Genomic DNA, 13,226 nt, shown 5'->3' on the forward strand with positions numbered 1-13,226 from the left:
TAATCTTGAATTGATATGGGTTATGGGACAATCGCTTTTAATAACACGACCATGGATTTAAATGGCAGACTTGAACCGCCCAGTTGGATTGTTTCTTTTCTTTCGAGTTCTGATCGAGAAGAAAGCAAACCTGAGTTGTGCGTGCGTTTGGATCAGTAAGAACATTTCGTCGCATTATGCAATAACTTATCTAAAAACCGACCACTTATCGCTAGTTTTGGATGGTGGCAACCTTCGGTGCTGGGGTGCCGATAAAGGCCTCGGATTTGTGGTGCAAACGTTGGATAGCGGTGGGTCCATCGACGATACGAATCCATGACCACGTAACGTAGGCTGTGTGGCTCTAACTGAAGAGCGGGTTAGGACGAATGATCGGATGGTTGGCGAATGATCGAAGAAGATTGGCCGATGAGCCACCGTCGGTGAACTCTCCGACTTCACTATAAAGAGCAATCAAACAGAAGTCCCAAACCAGGCAACTGAAGCGACGGTACACTCATCAAGAAGAGGGTCGAAAAATGGCTTCCGCCTCCATGGTCTCCACCGCCGCCGTGGCTCGCGCTGCCCCGGTGCAGTCAAGCCTCGCTGCACCCTTCACCGGCCTGCGCTCCTCCGTGGCTTTCCCCGCGACCCGCAAGGCCAACAACGGCGCGGACCTTTCGACGCTGCCCAGCAACGGCGGCAAGGCCCGCTGCATGCAGGTGTGGCCCCCGGAGGGTCTGAAGAAGTTCGAGACCCTCTCTTACTTGCCTCCCCTCTCCACCGAGGCCCTCGCCAAGGAGGTTGAGTACCTCCTCCGCAACGGCTGGATTCCCTGCATCGAGTTCTCCAAGGTAAATAAATAAATAGGCTTTCTTTCTCTCTCGCTGTATCTTTCTTTCCCTCTCTCCTTCTCGCTATACAGATGGGGTGTTGCGATTAAAATTGGAGTATGGTGGGGTGTTTTTCAGGAAGGATTCGTGTACCGTGAGTACCACGCGTCGCCCGGGTACTACGACGGGCGGTACTGGACCATGTGGAAGCTGCCCATGTTCGGGTGCACGGACGCGAGCCAGGTGATCGCGGAGGTGGAGGAGGCGAAGAAGGCCTACCCCAACTACTTCGTCAGAATCATCGGCTTCGACAACAAGCGCCAAGTCCAGTGCGTCAGCTTCATTGCCTACAAGCCCTCCGCATAAGCAAGCATTCGATTCTCAATCTCGGAATTTTCAAGCCCGTGCCAGTCATCTGATGCCCAGTTTTATCCTTCGGCCCTATCGCCCTCTATGTGCGTCCCATAAGAGTGTATGAATGAAGGTGATATGTAATTATGAAGTCAAATTATTCTGAACGTACTTGAATCGCCAATTCGTAGAGGTCTTCTTGTGACCTGTGGATCGACGGGGCTGTTTAGTTCAAATGGTACGCTGCGTCATGTTTACAAGAGCGTTTCCTCTCTTAATAATGTCTTGTGTCGATTGGTAGAAAGTTTACCTGCCTGACTAACCCCTTTTCTTATACCTGATTGATTACGGTGTAAGAAAGAATGAAGCGAACAATGGGATTACTATATATGATCCTATAGAGATACAGGAAGGCTGTCTCGAAGACATTCGACAATGATGATGGCTTATCCGGGTCTCTATATTTCACCTACACTAGATATTCTTAAATCCTGAAGAGATTTACGAAGTAATTAAGAGCAACCACACCAATGGGAGTTCAGTCATACATAAATTCGCACAAACTGCGGCAGATTCCCAACCGTCCGATGGATGAAGAGAGTCACCGCTGGATTCCGCGATTCTGCGAGACTCTTGGCTGGATTCCACGCGTCGGCCACGGAGAGCAAGTTGAAGTTTGTTCTCAAGAAGTATTCGAATCCTGCTCTCGGCGCTGTGGCGATGCATCGTCCGGCTTTGCAGCTGCTCGAAGGATTCGAGGACTTTTTGTTGTAGCCTGAGCGATCTGAGATGTGATGATCGCGATGTCAAGCTTCTGTCCAGGGATTTCATCAGACTGATGATCATTCTCACATTCTGACTCAGATATTGGAGACGTATGGATTTTTTTGATGCCAGAGAGGATGATTCTCCCCCGTTAGTTTACTTACAGTACATAAATAGCACTATGAACAAAAGATGTAGATCGGAAAATCAAATTTCCGCAGCTTAGAATTTCGAACTCTGTCCCTTTCGTTGACGAAGATGACTTGATATAGAATGTATGTCTCTGTGGAGCAAGCACGATGAACAAATCGAGAAAGATCAAAAGAAGATGAAGATCGTAGGATGAAATTTGGCCTGCGTATTTCTTCATTTCTTGCTCCCGTCTGCCCTGGATGATGGATAAGAGCGGACAATATACGAACCGAACGAGAACAATGGATAGTTGGATTGAGTGTTCAAAAAATCAATTTTCGTGTGCTTAAATGTTTGAATTTTCTCTTTTCTCTGCGGTCAACATAGATTAGATCTTGCACCGGCAAGAGCGGATGATTGAGAGACTGATAAGAGAGTTCGATCTATGAACTCAACGAGGACAACAAACGGACCGTGACTGATTGCGAAAGATGGAAAAAGCAGGATCAAATCTCGTCTGCTTGGATCTCCAACTCTACTTTGCTCTCTACCATTGGCGAAGATCATTTGAATTTGGATAAATCGATAAGAGAGCGCGATATACGAACTGAACGGGAACAATTCGAACGGACTGAGAGAGGTTGAGAAAGTAGGAGATCGAAAAAACAAATATCGTCTGCCTAAATCCTTGAGTCTACTTACTTCTCAATCGCAGATGAAGATCAAATAAAAGAACGCGGGCTTCTCAATCGCCTTCCTGTTCGACCCAGGAGTAGACTGGGTCGCCGCTGTTGAGGTCGACGGTGACGGCGGAGATGACGCAGCTCAGGTCCACGCTGACGTGGCTCCCGCTGATGTCGCCCAGCTGCGCGTCCATTAGAGTGTCCTTTGATACTTTCTCAGGTTCAAACTTCATGTTTGATGCCTTATAAATTTTGACAAAACTTTACAAATTTTACAAAATTTGCAAAATTTCATACCTCCTTCGTCACGCGATTGAAAATTTAATTAGGGGATTTTTAAAAAAATGTAATTATAGAAACTCACTAAAAAATGTATAGTCCGACTAAGGTTTTTGGAAAAATAGGATGATAATGAGGATAATAACATAAATTAGTAATGTAGTTGAGTAAGAGAGAGGGTACGGCGATGAAAGCAGAAGATGTTGAAACTTGAGATATGTAAGTAGAAAGCAGTAGAAAAGGGGTGGAGAAATTAGTATTACATTTGATAAAGATAAATATATACTGATAAAGAGAAATAGGGTGAGAAAGAGGTAATACTTTTTTTCAGACATGATCTTAATTATATTATTTTTGGGATATATATTTTTATTGATATTATTGATAGTAAGTATGATTATTGTTAGGAAAAGGATTTTGATGATTTAATATAATAAATTTTAAATAAAATTAATTAAGTAGTTGAATATAGTAGTAATATATAAACATTTATTAGATAAATATGTGATGGAGTATATTAGGGATAATAAGTTTATAATTAAGGTAGAAGCCCAATAAGACAAGGAAAATTGGGCCCAATAACAGTTGAAGGCTATAAATATCCAATGTAGTCTTTTTTCTAAGGTATTCCCTTGGTGCTCATTCTCTCTCTCTCTCTCAACTGAAAGTTCTTGAAAGTTCTGGCTGGTGGTGAGGAAATTCAAGACTGGTGGACGTCATCATCTGCATGTTTGTGATTACTGATTCTTCAAGAAAATCCGGGTTAGATTGTTCCATATCTCGTTGAAGGTTCTTGATACCAATTTCTTGATTTATTGAAATCAAGATACCAATTTCTTGATTTCTGTTGAAATTAATTTGAAGGTTCTTGAAATTCATTGACTTTTGTTAGTTAGAATCTAAAATCGAAATTTGAACATTCATAATTTGAAAAACTGATTTTGATCTTGGATTTCTGAAATCTAAATAACAAGTTGTTTTCGGTTTCTTGATTATGCAAAATCAAACATAAAATCTAATTGAAATCGTGATCGATAAAGATTAAACATTAAATCGCTTTTTACTACATTGTCAATTGATATAAAATTCAATTCGATTTTGATGTTTGCAATTATTTGAAATCATATAACTAACTTTCTTGGACTTATTGATTATTGAATATATTGACAGCTTTAAATCTATTTGAATTCTTTGATTAATTCAAATTAGTTTTGAATTCGATTTCAAAATATTGGAATATTTTAGGCGTCCTAATTCTAATTGAATTTAAGTAACGTTCTTGAAATTCAGTTTTCTTCAGATATAAGAAATTCAATTCGAAAATTATTCATTCATCTTGTAAACTTGAATTTGAATTTTAGATTGGATGAAATTTAAATAACTATCTAAATCAATTTCTTGAATGCATTAACTCGCAAATTCAAATACATTTGATATCTCCCATATATATATATATATTCGATCATAATTGAAATACCTATTGGATTTGAATTGATATATCTTTGTTATAACTGATCAGATTTGATACAAGTGTTTGATTTAAAATGATATCATCTAACTACATTGGATCAGAATTGATATAACTATTTGATTTGAATTGATATTTCCTAAATCACATTCGATCAGGATTTACACAGTGAAATTGTTTGATTTAATTTGAGATTTCTAAATCACATTCGATCAGATTCACTATAATTACTTTATTTGAATTGATATTTGTTAAATCACATGTAACTTGAGTTAAGACAATTGATCTTTAATATTGATTGATCTGATTGTCTAATTTGAATATTTCTGATATTAGTAAACATCGATTGATTTCATTGGACTATCTTATCACAATTGAGCAGAATTATTACCAGTTGATATAAGTTGAGATTTTGACTGCATTTGATTATATCCATTGCTAGTTGACATCGATCAACATTTGATACACGGTTTGTGACTTGAAAGTGGAAAAACAGAATTTAAGAGAGAACTAGTGTTAGGAGAAAAGTTGACTCAAGGTCAACAAAGATATTGTCATTATATTGCTTTTCAGGGAAGTGCACTAACAGGAGAAAGATCACATCCACTTGAACACGGGAAGGTGGCCTGAGACGTGAGGACTTCATCAGCACAGAGTGGACTGAGGAGAGGCTCAGAAAGTTGCTGGAAGCTGAGAAGGCACTCGATTGAGGTCGAGGAAGACGTCAGCACCGAGCAAGTGTTTTTTTTTTTAGTGTGTGATTACTTGAGATCAGTGCAAGCGATTGTACATCGCAAACAGTTTTTCTCACTTTGCATTTGCCAAAGTGATTAGTGGAGTCAGGGTGACTCCTCAGGTGAGGCGCGGCTGCAGTAAGGGCACATTAGTGCCCCGAAGCAGGGTAAAAATTTATCGTTCCTTGAGTGAAGTAAGTGAGAGTAAAACAAGGAATCTATATAAATAAAAAGAAGTGGAACTAATTCACCCCCTCTTAGTTCAAAAATTATGAAATCGAGGTGTAGTGGTATGGTGAGGGGAGCAACTAAGTTAGATACAAAACAATTAGTTTTAGGTTTTCCTTCAATATAGGAGAAATAAGGTGTGGCTATATCAGTAAGTACGCCATTCTTAGTAGGAGAAATGCATAGTATGCTTGTTTATTTTAAGTTATATTAAGGTTCTATGTACGCTAAAGAATATAGATAGATAGATATAAAGTTAAGGAATGATAGTTATGTAGGGACTTAATGAAATAGGAGAATTTATTTTAAGATGGTATAATGGGAAGAGAATAATTGTGAGATACAGAGATAAGAATTAGTGCAACAATAATTATAGGGTTTGAAAATTAGATGGCTTAAAAACTTAGAGAAACATTTTTATATATTATGAGTTCAAGATTAAGAGAGATAAGAGGGAGAATTTTTTTAAATTTTTAGAAGAGTTTAATTAACTAGATAGAGAGGGAGATGATAAGGGAAGGTAGTTGAGACTTGTAGAAGTAATTAAGGGGTAAGTGGTTATATTAGAATAAGGTTAGGGCATATGGCATGGTAAGATATGAGTTATATATGTTTATACGTTTAATAAACATATTAAATTAATTTTTATGAGGTAAATTAATGAGAAATTGATAAAAAAATCTCACTTTACCCGTGTTCAAAAGTTGACAATGGAGTATGTAACTGATAAACTAACAATGAAATATAGTAAAAACACTTCTAGAGATATATCTTTTGTTCATACTTTCATTCATATTGACTACAGTTTTTTGTGTGCATCGTTTCAAGGGCTTTTGAATACCTCAGCGTTTACTTGGATTGATATTTATTCTCCTCAAGCATAGAGTTATTTGAAATTGAAACCATTAACTTTTAAATTCAGATTGATAGGATAAAAAAAAACTTTGTTGTTATCATTTCTTCCTGGTATATATATGCACTGGACGAAAAATATACTTTATATGATTCAAAAATATAAATCTGCCATTGCATGGTTATTTCTGGTTTATATGGAATTACTGCGTCCATATCCATTTGTAGATTCTTTACTCATGAAGTTGCAAAACCCACTAGAGGATGCTAAACAAAATTAAATCCTATCCTGTAAGATGTAGTTAAGATATAATTTTTTTATATTTTAAAGCTGGATTTAAATATTCTAGACCATTTTTCCTAGTCCTTGGTTAAGTCCTATGCATGTAGTCCTCGAGAAAACAGTAACAGATGTAGCAAAAACAATGGTGCTAGCACACACAATTACGTACCATCACCAAACGTGACACCACTATTGCAGGACAGGTCATCTCTCATGACATGTCCCCAGCACCAGCTTTGGACCTAGGATCCAAGCGTCATTTCAAATTATATTTTATTTTCCAATTATTCAAAATTTACATTTCCTCCAAGCCCTATTAATAGGCCCATGCTGTACTGAACTTTTTGATGATTTTTTTCTATGGAAATTAAAGTTTTCCTATAAAGAAATCTCCACCGCTGCCGCTGCCGCTGCCGCTGCCGCTGCCGCTGCCGCTGCCGCTTTCCACTACTGCCAATATTGAGGGGAGACCTCATATGCCGCAGCTGCTGCCAGGGTGACTGCTGCACGCACCCGCTGCCCACTCAGCGCTCGCTCAAGCGTCCACCGCGTGTAGCACCACCAGCATAGGCACCACATGTAGCACCCCCCCCCCCCCAAACGCGGTCACTGCGCACATCGCCTGCCTGTGTGCCCACCCCGCATATTGCTTGCCTGCATGCCCACCATGCGTCGTCCCCCTCCAGTTCAATACACGCTGGCCTACTTTAGACACATCATGTTTAGTGCGTGGGCTCTATAATTGCACACCCTGTTTACCGTTTAGGTTTTGGCCTAACAAAATGCACGTTATCTGCTCTCGCCACCAAATGCCTCCACAACTTCCTACACCACCTATCGGCTACATCGGCGCTAAAGGTCCACTCTTCCCTCTTTGGTGATCCAAATCATTTTATCTAATATTTTCTCGTGTGTTTTTGCATTGCCCTGTGACTTAGTAAAATAGATTAGTTGAATAGGTTTGCCTCTTCTCATAGTCAACCGTTCGGGATATTAGATTTGGAGCTTTTTTTAGAACGGTGGTTGAAAGACACTCCTCCTGTCTTCGACCGAGGAAACGAGCTGCACCATCATCATTTTCTTCAGATTTAAATGTTTGAAACTGATCGTGTTTATTTGTGGTCTGTTCTATCCATCTTTAGTTGACTCTAGTCCATCATACCCCCCCCCATTTGTTCTTGTCATCCTCCATCAAATAAACTGGAGGAAATTCTAGCTAGACTTCCAGCAAGTTGGAGAATGCAAATTTATTGATTAGAGTACACTGATTGCAGTTACTAAAAATGATCACAATCCAGGCAACACTCTTGATAATAGTTGGGAAAAATTGTAGGACAAAATATTATTCTCTTTTCTATATAGATATTCTTGATCTAATAATAGAGATTCACCTTGAGCATCAAAAAAATACTACTTTCCATTTTCCATCGGGAACTCTCGTATTTTGGATCATGTCCTTTGGATTATGTATTTATATAGCTACATTTCAAATATGCATGACTGCTTTGTTTCCAGAAATAGTCAAAGATTATTTACATTTTTTATGGATGGCTTCTCTGTTTTTGTTCCCATTTTTCCGGCATGCTTAACTAATTTATAAAGGTTTTACAGATATGTATGGAGAGTTTGTTGGATTCAAGAGGCGTATATCTGGATGAAGACGAGGATTCCACACAGCGGAAGACATGTAACGGAATCAAAATGACATCGATAGAACCACGAAAAGACAAGAAGCCAAGAGCTCGTCTTGCAGCAGCCTGGTCATCGACGAACATATGGATTCTGATATTTAGTCTATGCACCTCAACGAAGTTTGGACTTGGATAGACACTCCGAAGGGTATTGAACCCATCATTTGTCAGTGGATTTTTAACCAAAAGTTAGCGGTGATAAATCCCACCAAAGATTTTCACGTTGTAGGTGCACAATATGATCATGGAACTTGGAAATTTGATGAAAGTGTGTACAGGTGTGAAAGGTGAAAAGATCCAAATATGGATTGATGCAAATTGGAATATGACTTTTGATGCAATGATCAAATAACACGCACAAGTGTGAAAGGTGAAAAGATCCAAATATGGATTGATGTAAGTTGGAATATGACTTTTGATGCAATGATCAAATCTCATGTCTTATTGAGACTGAAAACATTCGACTTCTGTAAACATGAAATCCATTGGGAGGACAACTAATATAGTAATCATCGTTATTCTTTACGTCGATGACATTATCCTCACCGAGAATGATGTAGGAATACTGTCCACGATAAAAGACATTGATAAAAGATATAAAGCCCACTCTAACATATAGTTAGAGTAAGGTTGTCTCCAAAGGGACTGGCCTTTAGAGAGCTATTTAATATTTGAGTTAGTAGTTAACGGAGATAATGATAGTTAAAATGCTAACGAGATAGTGAGTGTAGTGGAAGAATAGTAACTAGCAAGTGGTAGTCTATGATATATTATTTATGTATTCTTATAGTTACTAGAACTAGTAAATAAATGAGAGAGATAGTAAGAGTTATGATAAATATTATTTAGAATTGTGGAGTGAGTGGAGAAGCTTAATAAAATGTAGTAAAGTTCTATGAATAAAGGCTACGGGTTACTTAATTTATTATTAATAAGCTATATGAGAATATCAGTAAATTTCAAGAATCGTCGGATTAATGTTTGAATGAAAAGAGGAATAAGAAGTTATTGTGTAAGAGAGACGAAGAAAGTTGAAAAAGTAAAGACACTAGTGAGAATTTTAAGGATGAATATTATTATTAATAACTTAGTAATGGGAGTTGAATTCGAGTTTATATGGGTTTAATAGTCACTATACAGTTATATATGTGTGTATCTATTTGTATATTTTTATACTATCTTTCTATATTTTAAGGATCGATTAGGAGAGTTAAAGGGGTGATTTTGCCGAACGCCGGAAAATAGATCTAAAAATAGATAGATATTTTTTATACGATCGGTAACCTCTTTTATGTATGTTTATTTATGTTTTAGAGTAGATAATTTGAGGCAAGGGTACAGTTCTATCGAACATCTGAGAGAAGCTCGACAGAATGCCAGAAAGAGGTCGACTCAGAATATACGTAGTATACTTTTCGATATGTTTATATATATAAACATCATGAGATATACGGGCGACTCTGCCGACAGCCGAGAGGGGTTCGACAGAGAGCCAGAATGAGGTCGGGGTAAAGTAAATTGAGATGTAAATGTCTATATTTAACTTTTTAGAAAGTTTATAAATGTCTATATCAATGAAGGATGTATCATCGAACGCACAAGATGTTCGATGTACTACCAAAGCTAAAACGGTGAATGGGTTTCGATCAAACGAACTTTTATAACAGTCACAATCATGGTTGGATAATGATAAAGATCATATGTCGGGGAATCAATCTACGATAATCAGAACTCACCGATTGACCTGATTCGAAGATTCGGTTTATGGGTTCCCTCGCTCTTCTCCCCTGTCTTGGCACGATTAGATGACGCTCTTTTTCTCACTCTCTCGGTCAATCTTTCTCTCTTTTTCTCTCTCTCGCGGTCTGTCTCTCCCTTTCTCTCGGTTATTATTTCTGTCGCTCCTTTCTTTCTCCTCCTCGTTCTGTCTTTGTCGCTATCTCTTGGTTATTCTTTCTTTGACTCTCTCGCACTTTCTCACTCTCGGTATCTCTCTTTCTCTCTCTTGGTCTCGCTTCCTCTCTCTCTGGGCAATCTCTCTCTCTTTCTCTCTTTTCTCGTTCTCTCACTGTTTACTTCCTCTCCCTGTCGATGTCTTTCCCTCTCTCGGTCTCTTCTCTCTCTCTCTCCTTCTCTCTCTCTTTTGGTCTCTTTCTATGTCTTTCTGGATCTCTCTATCTGATCCTGAGCGTGGGGTTTTAGTTAGAGAGTGGTTTAAAACTTACGCAAGGTCGAGATGCCTTTATATGGCGCCGATGGTTTTTTTAGCTCGTGGAAAATCTTTCTTTGTATAACAAGTCGATCTTTCTCTGGCCGGTAGACCTGAAGCATAAAACGTTTAATACTGTTTTTTTAAGCTTTGAGACACGAGGAGATATCCTTCCCTCCGTCGTCTCCACAGGTTTTGGAGAGTACTAGTCATTTCGAGATCATATTGGGCTCTCTCTCTCGTCTGTCTTCGTGTCTCACTCACTCACTTACTCACTCTCTCTGTTTTCCTCTCGTTCGGGATCTTCTTCTCTCTTTCTCACGGTCCCTCTCTTACTATCACTCTCTCGCTCAATCTTCCTCTCTCTCTATCTCTGTCAATCTTCCTCTCACTCTCTCGCTCAATCTTCCTCTCTCTCTATCTCTGTCAATCTTTCTCTCTCGCTTTCTCGCGCTCGGTCTTTCTCTTATTCTCTCTCAATCTAGCTTACTTTTCTCTGTGTCAGTCTATCTCTCGCTCCCTCTCTCTGTCTTTTCCTCTCTCTCTCGGTTTACTTTGTCTCGCTGTCGCAATCTTTCTCTCTCTCGGTTGTTAGCTCCCGAAGAGTCAAACGAGATCCTTGGTACTAAGACCACCCAAGTGGAGAGACAGGTAGAGACAACAAAGAATGAACAAGAAACTACGTTTTCTCTCATACATTTCAACGAACAGTAAAGGGCATATTTATAAGCCCAAATGATTGTTACAGGGTAAAACATACTTTACCCGTCATTTCATGCGGCCCAAACAGAGTGAACACAACCGATTCGCCATGATCGAACGGTGCAGTTTTTTCCTGAAAAAACGAACTAAAAACGAAGTGGTTAAGTTCGTTATTTCTGGCAATCTTTCTTCTGATTGATATTCCGATGGTCAGAATAAATGCTGCCTTCGTCCGTATCTTCTTTCTCGATGTCTCTCCCTTGGTGCCTTTCTCTTTCTTTCGGTTTCTCTCTCCATCTCTTTCTATGTCTTTCTAGATCTTTCTCCTTGATCCTGAGCGTGGGGTTTTCGTTAGAGACTGGTTTAAAACTTTTGATGTTTCTTACCCAAGGTTATGCGGAAGGTCGAGGTGCCTGCGCATGGCGCCGATGGTTCTTTCATCTCGCGCAAAAGCTTCCGGAGCAACCCCGCCACTCCAGAAGTCTATCGCCAGATATTGTCCCCATATATCATGGATATGGTCTTATTTTAGTTATTTGGAATGTGCGCGCGGCAAAACTTCAGAGGGCTCCTGTTCTAGAGGGCCGATTTCTGATCTTTTTGCATTGAAGATGTAAAGGCTCTAGAACTGGGAGATCCGCCTACTGGGTTCATCAATCAGTCAAACAGCTTTTTCAGCATACCGGATAGCTTCATTTTATCATTTGGGTTAGGACACCAAACCCATGTTGAGAATACGGTTCAACGATCAGACCAATCGGAATTCCCATCTCCCTCTGTGGATGAAGAAGTTTAACATCCGCAGGTATTCCAAGATTCTTGGTGAAATTCAGATTATTTTGTTGATTATTTCCGTTTTATCGTGATCTTCATCGTAATGGGCATCATTATGCCAATCGTCTTATCTTCTTTTGCTAAATGTAGGATTGTCAGATGATTTGCCTAATTGGGTGTCGTCCGTACTAATGGAAGGTGTTTTAATCACCCTCTTAGTCTTCTCCTTTTTCCGTATCATCCTACGTTCATCTTCATCCTCTTTTTTGTGTAAGTGCAGCCTTGGACGACAACGTTTGTGTGAGTGTGGGAAACGACGCCTTGGTCTCGTAAATGCCAAGTGCGTATGTATCTTCTCTTTCTCTTGGTTTCTCTCTCTCACTCGGACCCTCCTCTATTCTCATGACCTCTCTCCCTCGTGTTCCTTCTTTTTCTTGCTCTTTCTTGTTCTCTCTTTTTTCGCTCTCTTGTTCTCTCTTTTTCTTGCTCTCTCTTGTTATCTCTTTTTCTTGCTCTCTCTTGTTCTCTCTTTTTCTTGCTCTCTCTCGCTTTCTCTTCTTTGGTCTCTGTTGCTGTATCTAGCTTTCTTTCTATCTCTTTCACCCTGTCTCTCTATCTCTCTTTCTCCCTGTCTCTCGATCTCTGTTTCTCCCTGTCCCTCGGTATCTCTTTCTCTCGCTAGCTGTCTTTATCTTTTTCTCCCTCTGTCTCGCTTACTCTCTCTGTCGGTCAATCTTGCTCTCGCTCTCTGTCTTTCTCTTTTTCTCTCTCTCTCGGTTAATCTTGCGCTCGCCCTCTGTCTTTCTCTTTTTCCCTCTTTCTGTCTCGCTTACTCTCTCTCTCGTGAATCTCGCTCTCGCTCTGTGTCTTTATCTTTTTCTCTCTCCCTGTCTTGCATACTCTCTCTCTCTCTCTCGGTCACGCGCTGTCTTTATCTTTTTCTCTCTCTCTGTCTTGCATACTCTCTCTCTCTCTCGGTCAATCTTGCACTGGCTCGCTCTGTCTTTATCTTTTTCTCTCTCTCTGGCTCGCTTGCTCTATCTCTCGGTCAATCTTCCTCTTGCGCTCTCTCTCTGTTTTTCTCTCTCGGTCTCGCTTACTCTCTCTCTCTCTGGTGGTCGAACTTCCTCTCGCTCTCTCTCTTTCTCTCTCTCGGTTAATCTCCCTCTTGGTCTCGCTAAGTCTCTCGCTCCGTCTCGCTTTCTATCTCAAGGCGAATCTTTCTCCCTCTCTTTCTCCATTTCCCTCTTTCTCGGTCTCTCT

General features: G+C 39.7%; 1 protein-coding gene across 1 annotated transcript; it reads left to right on the forward strand.

The window, feature by feature from the left end:
• The first annotated feature begins 457 nt into the window (after window positions 1-457).
• Window positions 458-1,347, forward strand: LOC144703252 (ribulose bisphosphate carboxylase small subunit, chloroplastic 5-like). The gene is made up of 2 exons (XM_078575380.1): window positions 458-833; window positions 951-1,347. Exons 1-2 carry the CDS (start codon window positions 519-521, stop codon window positions 1,176-1,178), a joined length of 543 nt encoding a protein of 180 aa, XP_078431506.1. The 5' UTR covers window positions 458-518; the 3' UTR covers window positions 1,179-1,347.
• Window positions 1,348-13,226: the final 11,879 nt, after the last annotated feature.

The sequence above is a fragment of the Wolffia australiana genome, chromosome 5 (genome assembly GCF_029677425.1).
Source record: "Wolffia australiana isolate 7733 chromosome 5, ASM2967742v1".
NCBI classification, from domain to species: Eukaryota; Viridiplantae; Streptophyta; class Magnoliopsida; order Alismatales; family Araceae; genus Wolffia; species Wolffia australiana.